The sequence below is a fragment of the Ambystoma mexicanum genome, chromosome 9 (genome assembly GCF_040938575.1).
Source record: "Ambystoma mexicanum isolate Mex_15411 chromosome 9, UKY_AmexF1_1, whole genome shotgun sequence".
In the NCBI taxonomy this organism is placed as follows: Eukaryota; Metazoa; Chordata; class Amphibia; order Caudata; family Ambystomatidae; genus Ambystoma; species Ambystoma mexicanum.
In genome coordinates this window covers 914,594,157-914,612,970 of record NC_090931.1, presented here as the reverse complement: position 1 = coordinate 914,612,970, position 18,814 = coordinate 914,594,157, and the positions used below count along the sequence as shown (strand labels likewise).

Genomic DNA, 18,814 nt, shown 5'->3' with positions numbered 1-18,814 from the left:
AATTATTGTGTCAAGCTAACTGTGGTTTCAATTGTATGTTTCTCAGAGAGATGTGAGGGATATCCTGACACCGATCTATGTGGAAGAAACTCATCAGCCTGGTGACCACATTGTGAAAAGGAGAAGTTCTGAAGAATTCTCCCCCTTGAAATCAATTCTTCAGCAAAATGACAGGAATACACACATGACAAGGAAAAAGGTCAGATGAGCATTTTTGACATTTGAGTTTGTAAAAAGTTATTGTGTCATGGCAGTCCTTAAAATAGCTTTGATCCTCGGGTCTCCAGTCTACACAAAGGGGTTCAGGGTTCAGAGCTAACCATTTTACACTTTGGAAACGAGAAACTAAAGTGTTCTTATAATGTTAAACACATCTTTAATTTGCTTGTGTTGTTTTCTGTAAAATGTTTGGGTTTTTCTTATGGCAATGCATTAAACATTTTGTGGTTTGGAATAATGCACCTGAGGGTGGTGGTTCAATGGCTGTTTCTGTCTTTCATGACATGGTTTTCCTGACCAAACACGCTCAACCCTGAGCCACTTGAAATGACTGATGAAAGCAGTCAACACTGAGCACGCTTCCACACTCCTGTAGCATCAGTATGGACGCAAACACTGTAGAAATGTTGAGTGGGCGACTGGTCAAATTGAGGTGAAAATCATTCTAGATTAAAAGAAAGATAATTTGGCACCACACTGGCAAAGCCGGCATGTGTGATCACCAATAATAGGTTTGGGAATGTGGCCTCTTATGATCAGGAGGGATGGAGACATTGAATATTAACACTCTTATGGTTTTACATTAAAAGCATAACCGATGTCATCATCAGGACTACTTGCAGGCACTTGACTTCTGAAACAATCAAAAACATAGCAGATTGGCTATGTTTATATTTAGGAGGCCTACAAAAAGTAAGTTAGAAAAGACCATGACCCTCACAATAGCTTTGTCTGGTCTAGGCACATTCAAGCTTCACATAATATGTTCTTGGCTAAAAAATGGAACAAACCAAAGCTTCGTCAATAGCTTCGTGGAAATTCCATGTTGTTTACAGATGCTGTAAATGAAATAAAGTGACATCTCTTTAACTCCTGGCCAAATTAGGGCCCAGCCAGGTAGGGTTATGTTGCTCAACCCTTATGGGAAAGAAGATAAATAAATAGACAAAGACACTAGGGGTGGGGAAAAAGTATTTTATCTACTGTGGTTGTGTTTTACTTTCCTCTTACCCCACCAGTGAAAATGGACTACATCATCCGGCCTTCCTGGGGCTAGGTTTGTGGACAATAACAATGGACAGTCCACTGCTTGGCCAGAGGAAGTGAACTGACCTTAGTGGGGAGAAACCTAGAAAAAAACCACCACAAATAGCTGTTGGTTGGAGAGAGTGAGAAGGAACAGGAAATGCAGCACAAAGCTCCCAGGGGGCCGTGGCATTGAGCGCCCCAAGCGGCTCCCGGGAATCCGGGTGCCAGGATGGCCTAGGGGTGAGTCGATGACTGCGGGTCCAGAAGGATACCTGGGACGCATGTGCGGGGTGGCACGGGAGCAATAGTGGCCTGAGGGGAGTTTTGGCACACCCGGCGCTGGCTGGAATGTCAGGTCCTAGCATTCCAGCCCTGCAGTGGTTGAAAATCCCCAATAACGCCTACTGATATGTCTAATCTGCACCCTCTTTTCATTCAGCAGCAAACCTGACCCCCCCTGACCCAAAGGGGGCAAAGGGGAAGTTGACAAAATAAGAAACCACCAGATCTGAACTCATGCACCCTTCCTTTCTGGAATTCAAGACACTGCTCTCAGATCTGAAACAAAGCAAGAGTCAATTAGCTCAGTTTTTTAAATATTTGTTTGCCCCATGCTTCCTGGGACTTAGGGCCTCATTACACGGATGGCGGTAAGGATTTACCGGTACCGGTATTTTACCGGTACCGGTAAATCCTTACCGCCTTACTACGAGGTCCCTTTGCGGGTTGGGGAATTTAATGCCTGCTTTTTGCAGGCGTTAAAAACCAACCCGCAAAGGGACCCGGGGAGCTAATTACGGTACCGCAATTTGCGGTACCGTAATTAGCGCCTTCCCCATTCCCATTATGCCCTATGGGGCAAAAATGGGAATGGGGAAGGGCAATGGTGGAAGGGGGAATTACCGCCCCGCCAACCTTGGAATGGGGCGGTAATTCCCCTTTCCGCCAAGGCGGTGCCAGTATTTTACCAGCATGAACCATAGCGCTAATAGCGCCATGGTTTTTCCGCCATCCGTGTAATGAGGCCCTTAATCTCCAAATGATTCTTTATATTTACAGCTGAGGAAGTTGAGTTACTGCTGCTTTACAGTTATTGAACCTTTCAATGCACTTTAATGTTCTCCTCAACAGTCCATGTTCTGAGGCCTAGTTTTGTGTCTGAACTCTGCTGTGTCTTTACCCTGCTTTAGTGCTATTTAAGATTTCCTTCTAGCAGAGCTACCCTGTCCATATTGGAGTGCTGCTACTGTCTTGCTTTTCCTCTGCCCTTTCTCAGCACTGCTCTTTGCTGACAGAAAATGAATGAAGCTGGCGCTACCACTGTCTCCCAATGATTAGTCTCGCGCGGGAGACGCAGGCACACGCTCTGCAGGCCCAACTAGCGTCATTCAGCTCAGGTGTTTTATTGCATAAAGGGCGCGCCACCTGTCAACTGTACTCCTAATGTTTGTTAAATTCAGAACGCAAATGTTCCCTCTGAAGCCTGTCCTGCTGTCATCTCCCACTTTATGCGCTGTGCTCGCTCTGCCAAGGTCTAGTGCCCGTTGAAGACAGAGCGCAACTGCTCCCTGTAAACTTTTCAAAGTAGGTTCCTAATTCTGACTTACTACACTGCTAATAACGTAATGGCTGATTTGCACCATTTTCCAAATAATGCTGCACCATTTTCCAAATAATGCTGCAGTCTCTTCTGTTAAATTAGTATTTTTTTCTGTGAACTATTTACCAGTGGCGGCGGGTGAATTTTTTAACTGGTGGGGTGTACATTTGTCCCAGATATGCCAGAGCGGCCGAGCATAGCGAGGGATCCCGCACCACTCAAGGGGATTTTGGGGTGTTCTCCCCAAGAATTTTTTTTAAATAATGGGTGAAAATGTTAGAGCACAATTTTTTTTTAGAAAAATTGGCTAAAAAGCCAAACAGTTTGCTATTAACTCATGAAAAAAATCCAATAGATGCGAGTCACCAATAGTGCATGCAAGCATTTCTCCAACACATTTTCATGATACATTTTCCCACAATATGTGCCAGTATAAAACCTTTTCACACTGGCTGTGCCCATACATTTCCATTCTGACAGCACCATTATTCCCTATTATTCCCATATAAGAACATACTCATGTTTACTTTGAGAATAATGCCAGTAATGATACTATAGGAAAACATGTCCATGTTTGTTCAGCCAATATATGGCAATATCCCCATGTAAGAACATACTCCAGTTGATTTTACCATTAAAAATGCATGCCAAAGTATGAAAACATGTCCAAACTGGCTGTACTAAAATGCACTTATCATGCTTGCTTTATCAAAGATGCCTAATAGAAAATTTCATACCACAATAAGAAATGACTAGACTGACTGCATTGAAATGCCAGTCTAGCAACATAATATCACTTATGCTTGTTTTACCAAAGATGCCTATTACAAAATGTCCATGCCACAGTAAGACTAATACCACTGATCCTGCTTGCTTTATCAAAAATGCCCAATACAAAAAGTCATGCGTCAGTAAGAAATGTCTAGACTGGTTGCATACAAAATTTCAATCTTGCTTCGAAATAACACTTATCATGCATGCATGCCCAATACAAAATGTCATACCGCAATAAGAAATGGCAAGACTGGCTGCATTGAAATGCCATTCTAGCTACATATTAACACTTATCATGATTGTTTTATGAAACTTGCCCAATACAACAATACAAAATGTTATGCCACAGAAAGATTAATACCGGTGATCATGCTTGCATTATCAAAGCTTCCCAATGTAAAATGTCATACCACAATAAGAAATGGGTAGACTGGCTGCATTAACTTGCAAGTCTAGCTACATAATAACATTTATCATGCTTGCTTTATCAACTATGTGCAGTGAAAAATGCCATGCTTACTCCATGGTGGGCCAGCGCCTTGCAGTCAGACACAATCACATTAATGATGAATGTGATTCTCCAGCATGGGGTCTGGCATGGATTCACATGCTCATGAATATTCCCCGTCGTCAGGCCGGGAATCCTCGGTATAGAAAAAATCAGTATCAGTTTCGTTTCTGATCTGTCTTTCTTAGTAGTAACCAATCACTGGTCTCTGGGTCATACTGCCCCCAGCCAATGACAGCCCTCTCCCTAAGCCCCGCCCCTGGTAGCCATCCTCAGATTTTTACCGCACGTTCAAGTGTTGGGAGTCCTCGTGCTGTAGCTCTCGAGCTTTTGCTGCGTTTTCATGCTTTTTTCAGGAGATTTTCTCTTTTTTCGGTCAAATAGAGCCTCAAGCTCCACCGTGTCTACATCCGATCAACGGGGATCCATTTCGGAGTTTCTACGCCCCTCAAGGGTGAAGATTTCGTCGAGTTACGCTTTTGGAGGATTCCAGACGTTCCGAGGCCTACTCCGGTCATGGCCCAGGAGAAAGGAAGCTCGAGGCCCGGGAAGCTGTTCAGGACCTGCCCTGGATGCCAGCTTCAGAACGTTTTCAAGGAGGACAAGCATTCGTTATGCCTCTACTGTCTCCAGGAGGACAAGACGCACAAGGAGAAGGACTGCGTGTTTTCTGGGAGCATGTCGGAGCGGACCATGAAGGATCGCCACCTCTGTCTCGCCAACTGGCTGGAAGGGAAGAGCCCGCCAGGCGAGAAGAAGAAAAAGAAGTCCGAGCGGTCTTCTAAGTCCTGTGAGGGTGCCCCGCCAACAAAAGGCTAAGCACCGCGAGTCCGCGGGCACCGGGAGCGCCAAACGGTCGGGCTCCTTGGCTGCCAGGCAGGGCGCATGCTCCCCGTCGCCATCAACCAGGAGCCAACGCTGTGGCACGGGTAAGAGGAAGTCCGAGAACCCAGCGAAGCTTCTGGAGAGGCCCCAATCGATCTCGAAGATTCTGGCAGAGGGGGAGCGAGGCTCAGACCCTCCCCCCAAGGTGAAGGCCCCAGGCATACAGAAGGTGATGTTGGCCTTAATTCACCCTGCTAGGACCTCAATTGAGGATGTCGCCGCGGCCCTGGCTCAGCCTGTGGAGGCTACACCAGTGGAGGCGCCCTCAGGAACCAGAGTCTCCCTGCCACCGCGGAGGGAGTCGTCTTTCAGGCCCATCGAGAAGACCCCCACAAAGTCCTCGTTGGAAAGGGTGGGGGAGGGGCTGGTGGCCATCGTGGATACGGACACGACCTCTGAAGAGGAGCTCATCCAAGTCGTGGAAGAGGCCCAGCCCATCGGGAGGGATCCCGACGAGGGCGACGACGAGAGCGACGGTGTCGCAGACAAGGCTCCTCAAGAGCCCTCGCTCCCGTCGTTTCCGGCGCCGCAGGACACCTCGGCGGCCATTTTGTCAGCCATTCAGTCCTTATGCTTGGATATAAGCACTAGGTTGCCCCTTCCCCCGACGGAGGTACCTGAGCCAGACCCGACGGGGGAACCGGAGCCAGGACCTTCGGAGAGTCCACCGCTTAAGAGGAGGCGGACGCATCCTAGGCCACCTCTCCCGCCTCTGCGGCCTTCTCTGCCTTCCCCCCGGTCTACTACCCATGTGGATGATACAGGCATGGACACGACTATGACAGGTACGGATGACGACGGAGGCGACGACGGGACGTGTCCCCCGTCACCCCCTGCACGGGCGTCCCTGTCTGACGAGATTGGATCCTTCCATGCCATGATTTCCAGGGCATACGAGCTCTTCCAGCTCCGCCCCGAAGAAAAGAAGAAGGAAGGGTTCCTTTACCAACGGCGCGAGGCTAAAAGGAAGACGGTCCTGGCCGTACCGCTTCTTGATGACATCTGGGATGAGGGGCTCGCCCTCCTCAAGAACCCTGCCACGGCACCTGCAAAGAGGGACCGGTACGAGAAGAACTACCGGGTCACCGACGCTGCCCCCTTGTGCCTTAGGGCGCAACCTACCCCGGATTCGGTTTTTTCGGCGGCGGCCAAAAAGAAAGCGGGGGGGGGGCATCGGCCTCGACTTCTACCTCCCCGCCGGACGGCGAGGGTAGGAAGCTGGATGCGATGGGACGACGGGTCATCTCATCTGCAGCAATGACCATCAAGGCGGCCCGCTACGACAGGGAGTTGTGGTTCAAGATCGCCCCTCTGTTGGACTTCCTTCGGGACGCCAAGAGGGCTGAGGCCCTGGAAATCTTACAGGAAGGTGAGATTACTTCGGACCACGCCATTATGGTGGCTATGGACATCGCCGACACCGGTTTCCGTCAGTTGGGCAACGGCGTTTGCCTGAGACAACGAGGATGGCTCAAGGCGACGGATTTCCGTCAGGACGTACAGACCAAGGTTTTGGACATGCCCTTCGATGGGAACAACCTGTTTGGCAAGGCGGTTGATGAGTCCCTTCAGGCGATCAAGACGGACACGGAGACGGCCCGTGCTCTGGGTGTGCTCCAACAGCGACGGCCGTCCTTTCGGAGCTCCGGAGGCAGACAGGGTGCCTCCAAGGGAGCCGGCAGTAGCTCCTCTACGTACCGTCAAGCGGCAAGATCTTCGTCGCAGGAGGCCTACAGGGGACGCGGCAAGTCAGGTGGATCCCGCCCTCATCGCCAAAGTGGTCAAGGAGGCAAGGCGGCCTCCAAGCAAGATTGAACCGACCGTCAGGTCGGGCCCCCGCCGAAGCACCCCAATGGGAGGCCGGCTGACAAAGTTCGTCGGCGTGTGGGAGTCCATCTCCACCGACCGTTGGGTGCTGGACGCCCTGGCCCTGAGGCACGCCCTCGAGTTCCGGAAGAAGTGCCCCCGCATTCCTCCCGTGGCCAGGAAGGAAAATCACGTCCCTCAACTGCTGTTGGAAGTAAGGGCGATGCTCAGAAAAGGTGCCATCGAGCTCGTTCCAAAGAGGCTTCGGGGCTCTGGAGTTTACTCAAGGTACTTCCTCGTAAAGAAGAAGACAGGAGGATGGCGTCCCATCCTGGACCTGCGACGACTGAACAGGTACATCAAGGCACAGAAGTTTCGGATGGTCACCCTCCAGCACGTGCTGGGACAGCTGGAGGAGGGCGATTTCCTGTCGTCGTTGGACTTGGAGGATGTGTACTTTCACATCCCTATTCTAAAGAGGCACCGAAAGTTCCTCAGGTTCGTGGTCCAAGGGCGGCACTACCAGTTCAAGGCCCTCCCGTTCGGATTAAAATCGGCACCCAGGGTGTTCACCAAGTGCCTAGTCTACCCCTACCTGGATAACTGGCTCATACGGGCAAGGGCAAGGGAGCTCGCCGTGGAACATACTGCGAAGACCGTCCAGCTGCTCACGGACCTGGGATTCTCCATCAACTTTCCAAAATCCCACCTAGTCCCGTCGCAAGTCACCCTGTTTCTGGGAGCACAGCTCGACACAGTGGCGCGACTGGCCTCTCCATCGGAGGAAAGGATCAAGACCATCCTGGGAAAGGTGCAACGTCTGCTGGCCATGGACGTGGCCAGAGTGAGGTCTATCAAGTCCCTCCTCGGAATGATGTCCTCCTGCATTTATCTCATGCGCCACTGCAGACTTCGGATGCGGCCCTTACAAGAATTCCTCGACGCCCACTGGATCCAGTCGACGGGCAGCTTCGAGGACAGGATACCGCTCGACGAAGCATTCCGTCAGGGATACGATGGTGGGGTTCCCGCTCTCATCTGACGGCGGGAACATGTTTCCTAGCCCCAGCCCACCAGGTGACTGTGACAACGGATGCCTCCCTGGAGGGTTGGGGAGCGCACACCGGGGATCTCCACGCGAGAAGCCTTTGGCTCCTGGAGGAGAAGGCACTCCACATCAACATCTTGGAGCTCCGTGCAGTTTTCCGGGCCCTCAGGTCTTTCCTCCCGTCCCTAAAGGGCAAGGTGGTGAGGATCTTCACTGACAACACCACCACAATGTTTTACATTCGGAAGCAGGGCGGAACCAGATCCCCTGCCCTGTCCAAGGAAGCCCAGGATCTGTGGTATTGGGCCGTCACCCAAGGGATGTTTCTGGTACCCTTTCATCTGGCAGGGATAAAAAAACACCATCGCCGACTCACTCAGCAGAGAGCTGCGCTCGTGCCACGAGTGGGAACTGCGCCAGGATCAAGTGGATCGACTCTTCCGACGATGGGGCGAACCCCAGATCGATCTCTTCGCGACGGCGGTGAACTCCAAGTGCCGGACGTTCGCCAGCAGGTTTCCCCAGCCGAGGAGCATGGGCGATGCTTTCTCGTTCCCCTGGGACGGCCTATTCCTTTATGCGTTCCCGCCGTTGCCGTTGCTACTCTGGCTCGTCAACCAGCTCAAGAGGTCCCGGTGCAGGATGATCCTCATCGCACCGGCGTGGCCGAGACAGATCTGGTTCCCGGACCTTCTGGACTTGTCAGCGTCCACACCAGTCAAGCTGCCGACGGACGCGGATCTTCTCTCCAGAGAAGGAGGTGCCATTCTTCATCACAAACCAGGGTCGCTGAACTTGCAGGCCTGGCTCCTGCAGCACTAGAGTTTGGAGTATACGACATCCCGGCCGACTGCAGAGAGGTTCTTGCAAAGGCCAGGGCATCCTCAACTCTCACGTGCTACGGACATAAATGGAAGAGGTTTTCTGTCTGGTGCGGTGCACAGAAGATTAACCCTCTGCGGATTACGGCCCCTCAAGTATTGCCGTACCTACTGTCCTTTGCCAAGGCTGGCCTATCTCACGCTTCCATCAATGTGCATCTGGCTGCCGTCTCACGTTACACCAGAGTTACAGGACGGGCGTCCTTGTGTTCTCATCGGCTGGTGAAGAAATTTATGAAAGGACTGTTACGATCGTTCCCGCTGGTGAAGGCCCCTGCCCCAGCGTGGGAGCTCAACGTGGTGCTGACTAGGCTCATGGGGGCCCCATTCGAGCCTATGCATTCAGTGCTGTTGAAGTTTCTGTCGTGGAAGACAGCATTCCTCATGGCCATCACCTCTGCACGACGAGTGGGAGAGATCCAGGCCCTATCTTGCAAGCCTCCATACTTGACTTTTCACGACACGAGGGTGGTGCTGAGGACGCACCCCTCCTTCATGCCCAAGGTGCTGTCGGACTTCCACCTCAACGAGCCCTTGGTGTTGCCAGTTTTCTTCCCGTCACTGCCGGCTGAGAGGACTCTGTACTCGCTAGATGTAGCTAGAGCGCTGAAGTTCTACGTGGACCACACGAAGAGTTTTCGGAAGACATCACAGCTGTTTGTGAACTTTGGACCTGTGAATCAAGGGAAGGCTCTCTCGAAGACTTACATTTCCAGATGGCTCTCCGGCTGCATCATGCACTGTCACCGGTTGGCAAACCGACTGTTGCCAGGCCGTCCAAGAGCCCATTCGACCAGGGCGATCGCTGCAACTACGGCATTCCTGTCTGATGTGCCCCTGCTCGACATCTGCAGGGCTGCTACGTGGAGGTCGACACACACCTTCACGAGATTCTACTGCGTCGACCGGGATTCCAGGGTGGAGTCCAGAGTCAGCCAGGTAGTGCTGCGCAACCTGTTCGCCTAAGGTGAGCCTGGTGAGGAGGTAAGAGCTGCTTAATGTTGAGTTGTTGTATTGCTTGATATTGAGCCTTTTGCCACCTCCCGTGGTTGTGCATGTGTATACTGCTATGTATTCTTGTATTCATGAGCATGTGAATCCATGCCAGACCCCATGCTGGAGAAGGAACAAGTTACTTACCTGTAACTGTTGTTCTCCAGCATGGGTCTGGCATGGATTCACATGCAAACCCTCCCACCTACCCCTCTGTGGCTCTTCACTTGGTCATACTGCCACTTTACGTGCTACCAAATCTGAGGATGGCTGCCAGGGGCGGGGCTTAGGGAGAGGGCAGTCATTGGCTGGGGGCAGTATGACCCAGAGACCAGTGATTGGTTACTACTAAGAAAGACAGATCAGAAACAAAACTGATACTGATTTTTTCTATACCGAGGATTCCCGGCCTGACGACGGGGAATATTCATGAGCATGTGAATCCATGCCAGACCCATGCTGGAGAACAACAGTTACAGGTAAGTAACTTGTTCCTTATGTGTGATTGCGAGGTGCTGGGAGGCCCAGGGGACAGATGCATGTCAGGATCTGGGGTCCCAGGTAACAATCATGGCATTTTTTTATTGGGCATAGATGCCAAGGAACAACTTCCATCCCCACCCCCTGAGGCCCAGAGTGCCTCACAGGCACACATTAATTGGGTACATGCGAGGCACTGGGGACTTAGGGGTGAGGCTTCACATTAAATGTGAGGTGCTCGGAATCCCAGCGGACTAGGCTGGCATTCTTTACTGGGCATCTCCAGTAATAAAATGCCATGCCTGCCCCCTGGGCCCCAGTGCATCACACTCACACGATGAATGAGATTGTGTTTATGTGAGGCGCTGGCCGGCATTGGGGTAAGGCATGTTTTTTTTACTGGACATCCATCATAGATGGCCAGTAAAGAAAATGACACGTCTGTCTCCTGGGTCCTGAGAACCTCACCTGTGCATACAATCAATGTGGTTATGTGTTTATGCCAGGCACTGGGGATCCAGGGGGCAGAGATGGTATATTTTACTGGTCATCTATCATAGATGTCCAGTAAAAAAAATACCATGCCTGTCCCCTGAGCCCCACAGCGCCAAACACACACACACACAATCAAAGTGATTATGTGTGTATGCAAGGTGATGGGGGTCAGGGGAGCAGGTATGGTATTTTTTTACTAGACCTCTATCATAGAAGTCCAACAAAAAAATACCAACCCTGTCCCCTGGGCCCCAAATCACCTCAGACGTATAACTGATTTTGGCTGGTGGGTCGGGGGGTTGTGCAACAAAGTCGTTTTTAAAATGCCTTTGTTCTACGAACCTCCTACCTCCACTCGCCAAAATCATCTCGGACCAGCACAAACACACACACACAGACTTACACAACATACACAGAGCAAGGACTCACACTGTCTCATTCACAGTCATGAGCACCCATCAGGCACTCACTCATAACACAAGCATACATGCATCCATAAACATATTTAAATAATGTATAAATGAACATACAAACACACTCATTTACACAACATACACACTGCAAGCACTCTGTGTCATTCACACGAGCACCCATCATGCACTCACTCATAACACAAGCATACATGCATCAATACACATATTGAAATAATAAATAAATTAACATACAAACACACAGAAAAGAGAAAGGTAAGGGTAAACTATGTAATTTCGTGCTAAGGCAGTAATTCTATTTGGAGCGTGCCAGCTGCGTGGCGAGTGGTATGTGGCGAACCCTTATGCCACTGAAAAATAGAGTGTATAGGAGCCACTTGCACTTCACGCTTGGCCAATACAGTTATAGAAAGTCCTTGGGTACAGTGTACATAGAATTAATATTCCAGAATCTTGAAGAGATGTTTATGATATTTAATCTCTGGTAGTATCTTGCATAAAAACAGCCAACACGTGTTTCGACAATGTGTCTTTCTCAAGGCTGTACATACATATATTCCAACCAAATTATATAGTAATTGGCACAATGATAATGTTTATTCACATTTGTTGATTTGTGCATGTAAATATTACATAAAAGTAAAGGATAAGTAATATAGAAAATACAAAACATCACGTCAAATGGGTACAAATTATTAGAACATACCAAAAAAGGCAAGATCCCCTGAGAAAGAGAAGGAATATATGGATATGAAAAATAAAAATGATTATTGCAGTTAATTGCAGCATCTCGGGTATAGAGCGCATTGTTTCATCTATGCAAAATTGCATTGGGTTTAATCATTTGTCTTTTAAATCCCATACACAGTTGATTGTTTCTGTCTTCGCTCCTCCAAAGTAGTCATACCACATGTGTGGGTAGTGTGCCCAGGGTGAGTTGTGCTACCACCAACCACATTCATTCTTTTTCATAAGGACAGAGGGTAATATGCCATTGTACACCGCATTCACTGTGAAGGTGCAACTACAGTAGTTGTTGGGTGAAGTAACTGTTATGTGCCTGAAAAGGTCACTAACTCACCTAATGTGTCCCTTTTCATGTCCTGCAAACCACATAGACAAGATATATGTGTATATATGCTTATGGCATCACATCATAGTAATCCGATTATATGTGCACAGATCTCTTGTGGTCAGCAATATTAGCCACCTGATTGCAAATTAAGGAGATATATGCACCCCTCCTACCTTTGTAGGTTGACTCTATTCACTCGTTAAGTTGACAATAGTTTATTACTTCCTTAGAAATCAAAAGTCGTCTCCCTCATTGGAATCTAATATAGAAATACATTGAATTAGCCGTTGCCCTGGGTCTTAACATGCGTTTTCCCTTTTTATAATTTGAAAGCTAAACCCCTTGTACTTACTTATCAGAAGATGAGGTGTCCTGTAAGAATTCGCCTGATGAAACGGCCCGTATGCTAGTTACACACGGCTGCCATCTGCAATATTATTGTTTCATTGCCAGCTGCCGCACGTAATCATGATGACGGCATCACGTTTTGGAGCGCGCGGTTTGTTGGGAAATGTACTCCTGGCGTGGATAACGCTTTCTCCATTGTGCTAATAAATACATCTATTCGTACTTAAACAATTCATGATCTTATTCTCCCTATGGTGGTGTTGATAATGTAAACTATTGCCAAATCCTTTTTGGATGTTGTCGTATTATTGCTCAACCATCGAGTATAGGTGTGGGTTTTGCACAACTCGGCCCTGTCTCCACTTATGTATTAACAATCAATTTCCAAAACGTCGATGGGGTAACGTGGTAATGGTACCAGATAAGTATTAATTAATGAAAAGTACAAAGACAAGTGCATATTAGCTATACAGTGTATTAGATTCAACCAAACCTAATTCTAATTATGTTCTGTTAGTGGTATTGTAAAACAATGCTCCTCTCAGTTGATGGCAAGTATTTGAATCCAGTTGCTTATTCAGAGTGTGAGTAGCTCAGGACTTTGTCGGGTGCAGTGTAAGTATTAATAGTAGTGATCCATGTTCATCAATATACAGTGTGTTGCTTTCTAAAAATATATGCAACTAAGGCCTATGTGAAATATGCTGGAGTAAATTACAGTCTGAAAGGCTCAGATTACACCTGCCTTTCTACAAGAACACATACATCTCATGTTGTTTATTCAGCCCCTCTGTTGTACATCTAAGAAGACAGATGCATCTAGACTCCATCTGTTGGAGTTTCAATGTAAGGTCACCTCCCCGATTGTTGCATTTAGCTTTCATTAGTCCAATAAATCTAATATCCTGTCTATTATCCATTTGGTGCTTCTTTTGTCAATGTACAGCTAGTGGCAGTTTGGGGTCCTGACTGCCAAGATTGACCATATGTTCCGGAATACGTGTGCAAAGTTGTCTGATGGTATTGCCCATGTACAACTTGTTGCATATGCAGATGATCGCGTACACCACATGTGTTGTCTTACAATTTATAAAGTCCTTATTATGAATTTCAGTTCTGTCTTTGTACCTGAAGTTATGGCAGTCAGTGTGCAAATCTGCACATACTGCAAGTACCACATTTGTGGAAACCATTTGTTTTGGTCAGCCGGTCTGAGGCAGTCGCCACATTGTTTGTGTCTAGAAAGGAGGGACATAGTTTGTTTCTCAATGTTGGTGCTCTGTTGTATACAAATTGTGGTCACTTGTCAATGTACAGTGACTTGTGTTTGTCCATGTGTAGTAAAGGCCAGTGTATCTGCATCATTTTGTGTAATGTCTGAGAATCCTGAGAGTGATGCGTGATTATGTTAATGTGACTGCTGTAGTCTTGAGTTTTAGATCCACAGGCCTTTGGTGCACATACTATCATCTCTGATTTTTAAGTCATATTAATTTTGACTCTGGCATCCTTACTTGTTTTTGCAGAGCACCCCCTCCTCAAGAACCTCTTTGTCAGGAGCTCACACTCTTTGTCATATTCATCATTGGTACTGCAATTTCTCTGTGCTCTATAGAATTCGCCCTTAGGAATATTGTTGATTGTTGATGTCCTGTGACAGCTACTGGCATGCAGTGTGGAATTAACTTCCGTACTTGTACGGAACGTAGTTGTTTCTATTTGATTCTCTCTAATGTAAATGTGTAAGTCCAGAAAATGAATATGTGTTGGATCACAATGCCCTGTAAAAATTAATCCAAATGCATTATTATTGAGAAACCTTGTATATTCACAAAAACATTCCTGTGTTCCTTTCCATACAATAAAAACATCATCGATGTATCTTTTCCACAAAACAATGTTCTGAACATATTGATCAACATTCAGTGTGTCGATCTTCAAAGTGGGCCATAAATAGATTGGCCAATGCAATAGCACATTTAGCCCCCATTGCAATACCCGTCGTTTGAAGATAGTACATACCATTAAACAAAAAGGCATTGTGACCAAGTGTAAATCTCAGAAATTCCTTACCCATTGACACGTGTTCCATGTATGAGGATGAGTTCTTGCGAAATGTATATTCGATCGCCTTATGGCCAGTTCATGGTCTATAGATGTATAGAGAGTTGTCACATCAAGACTTGCTAGTAAGTATACATTTTCCCACTCTAGTTCTTGAAGGATAGACAGAACATGTGTGCTGTCTCTAATGTATGATGATATACAAAATACATATTCTCTGATCACATTGTCAATATATTTGGAGAGCCCTAATGTATACTGTAGTAAAGTGACTTCCAGGCTTACTTAGGTTAAAACAAGGATTTATTAACAAGTACTTAAGTTACAGATTACATAAGGTAAGGACAGGACATAACACTGGCCCCATCACCCAGGCAGGGGGAATCTAACTGCCTCAAGATGAAACCTTAGTATACACTCACACACTAACATTCTAACATCCACACATCAACACTCCACATGACATCACCAGCTTGCAGCCAATTCAGACAAGCACAATACATCTCAGACAGGCACTATATAACACATCTCCTTCCGTTATCGAAACACTCACAAACTAGCAAAACCACAGACGGGCAACGTTCAACACACACACACATACAGCCACATCATACCTCCATCGCCCACACTGTACACTGCACACTTTCACCATCGCTGATGTCAGCCACATGCTGGGCACACCAAGAACTTGCAAAAGAAGATGGGATAGTTCCACCCTCCATGCAGGCAGAGGCGTTGCTACGGGGGCTAAGGGGGCTATAGCCCCTGATCTTTTGGTTGTAGCTCCGGATAGAATCTCAGGAACTACAACCAAAAGGCTGGGTAACCCCCAATCCAACAGTACTGACATCAGCATAGCCCCGGGTCTTTTCCAGACCTAGCAACACCACTGCGTGCAGGACAACAAAAACAAGTCGAAGCCATATGTCTTCACCTTCGTTCACAAAATAATCGTACCTTCCATCAACTAGCACTCCTCCCTGGGATCACCACAACATGTGAGTCATGACATCACAGAACCTGGAATCCCCAAATGTGGACACGCAACTCACCCTCACAACAACATAGCAAACAATGACGAGGAAACACACATAATGCGTCTTTTTATGGAGCGACGCAACTCGCGCAAATCCTTAAATTCTCAATCCTAAGGTTGGAGGTACTACCTCCTAATAACTCTCGTGGTACTCCCAAACCCACTCCCGACTTCAACACGCCCAAATGGCTGCATAGGATGTGCTACCATCCAGAAACCATGCGGCACACATGGCCACTCATACTAATTTATTGGAGGTGCTACCTGCCTGACACCCTTTTGGCACACTCACTCATACTAAATACTGGATGCGCCGCCACCCGGACCTCTGTGGCACACACACTACCACACTCATAGGTCAATACCTCACCCAAACACAACTCATACTACATGCATACATCCTCATATATATTCATTATACATCATATCACATAGTGAAACTTTTAAACATTTTTCTAAATAACTAAACCATTTACCTAAAAGTCCATAGCCACTAAATGGCCGTAACAACTGCGCAACATTACCTAACAGTCCATGTTGCATTGATGCAACCTATAGCTGCAAAGCCTCCATAAGATTAAATCTAGTAGAATACTTGTTATCCACACTCCAAACATACGGCATATCTATTCATTTTTGTGCACATTAATAACAATTGTGCATTCAATTGATGCACTAATTGTCCATAGCCTGATCATGGTTCTACCCTGCAATTCCTCAAAAGGGTTACTCCTAATATGTAATACTTCCGAAAATTAAATTCTAATATTGCAGCAAATGTTCACTTCTATTCTTCTTCCACTTCGACCTGCCGATCAAACCCTCCCACTTGACATACTTGCTAGCGCACTGGGTTTCTCCAACATCTATGATAACATCAATGAACAATACATCTATTCATTGAACCCATAACTTTTAAAGGATACGTGACTTGGTCATGTAAATCTTCAGCACGATGCAAATTTTCCTTCCTCACTTCCGTTATGTTAATGACTATTCGGTTCTACCCATTTCCGCAGTACAACGCTCGCTGTCTACAAGAAAAGTCCTTCAGCTGTGCACTTGAATGCGGATTGAAATGAATCTTCTCTCTTCTGTTTTCCGCACAATACTAAGTATCCATAGCGATCGATGCACTTCCACAAGAGGATAACATATAAATATAACTTCTTCCTTCCGATGCTACGCAGCTGACACCTACTTGAAGTTCCGGTACCACGCTTTCTTTAACATTAGGAGCCATTTGACTTTCCTGGTGCTCTGGCAAGCTCTGCGACATGCTTGATGCAGAAGTTTACAGGAAGTCATTGTCAAAAGTCTTCACCGCTGTTGTCGTCTGGCATCCGACACCCAAAATTCTATCGCACACATACCATTACACTGCGGTGCTGTCCCAATGTACTCCTGACAAACATAAACATGTCGGCGTCACGTAGACCGTAGTTGTGTAGCCAAGTTCTTGCTTCCTGGACACATTATGACTACGTTGTAAGGTCCTTTACTTTGAGCTTTTTACTTCGCCTCATTATGCTGCTCACTGCTTGTGGATCTCGAGCGCACACTAACGAACTCTGTAGAACGCATTCCACTGGTCCGCCAACTCCCATGCAGGCACTGTGACATCACCATTGTTACGGTCGGAGCAGAGCTGTGTTGAGCTCCAGCTGTTAACCGTCAGCATATGTCCTGTGACACCTCTCTCTCTTTTATTCATGTTTCCCCTCCCTGCTTATTAGCCACCCGTGGGTGGTACACGCACATCACCCAAATGCTGGCATATGCTTTGCCCCTTCACCAACAACGTCACTTTATCATAGACCTCCGTCAAAAAAATATGAGAACCACTTTTTCTTCTGCCCTGTGCTAATCCTCCTTATGGGAACATCTTCTCCTCGTCCTTTTTGTGGGCACTGTACCCCTCACAGCTTCGGGGGCTTCTCATCCCAATTTATGGGCAATGCATCCCTTCTCACTTTATGGGCGCATATTCCCATTTCACTTTGTGTGGTAGTGCCCTTCTTAAGCATGGGCACTGCTTTTTCTTTCACCTTATGGCCCAGGGACTTGCATCAGCCCTTCAAATTATGGGCATAACTTCTCTTTTCCAACTTCCTTCTTTCAACTTATGGGCCCAACTCCCTTCATGAGCTTGCTTTCACCTAATTTACTCTTAAGTCCCTAGACTCAGCTCCCCCTCCACCTTATGGACAGCTGATCTCCAGTGTGGGCTTACTTCATCTCCCTTTGGCGCCCTGGGTGATGGCTCTTACTTGCTCTGGGGGCAGTGCTGTCCTTCTTCTTGTTCTTATGTATCCTCCACCCCCCGAAGCAGGTTTCTTCATCAATCTTCAGTTAATTGCTCTGGGTTCATCTTCCTTAAGACCAACTCGTCGCCATTGTAGTAAAGTGACTTCCAGGCTTACTTAGGTTACAACAACAATGTATTAACAAGTACTTAAGTTACAAATTACATAAGGTAAGGACAGGACATAACAATGGCCCTATCACCCAGGCAGGGTGAATCTAACTGCCTCAAGATGGAACCTTAGTATACACTCACACACTAACATTCTGACATCCACACATCAACACTCCACATGACATCACCGGCTTGCGGCAAACTCAGACAAGCACAATACATCACAGACAGGCACTATATTACATATACCATCATACATTAGAGACAGCACATATGTTCTGTCTATCCTTCAAAATCTAGAGTGGGAAAATAGATACTTACTAGCAACTCTTGATGTGACAACCCTCTATACATCTATAAACCATGAACTAGCCATAAGGCGATCGAATATACATTTCGCAAGCACTCAGCATCATACATGGAACATGTGGTAATTATTAAGGAATTTCTGAGATTTACACTTGGTCACAATGCCTTTTTGTTTAATGGTATGTACTATCTTCCAACGAAGGGTATCGCAATGGTGGCTAAATGTGCTATTGCATTGGCCAATCTATTCATGGCCCACTTTGAAGATCTACACACTTTGAATGTTAATCAATATGTTGAGAACATTGTTTTGTGGAAAAGATACATCGATGATGTTGTTATTGTATGAAAAGGAACACAGGAATGTTTTTGTGAATATATAAGGTTTCTCAATAATAATGCATTTGGATTAGA

The 18,814-nt window shown here is 47.1% G+C and overlaps 1 protein-coding gene across 1 annotated transcript in view; it reads left to right on the top strand.

The window, feature by feature from the left end:
* Positions 1-18,814, top strand: part of ITGA4 (integrin subunit alpha 4) — a 911,072-nt gene that overhangs the window by 521,139 nt on the left and 371,119 nt on the right. The window contains exon 16 of the mRNA XM_069616079.1: positions 47-199. Coding sequence (XP_069472180.1) covers positions 47-199 — 153 coding nt within the window. The remainder of the gene's footprint in view (positions 1-46; positions 200-18,814) is intronic.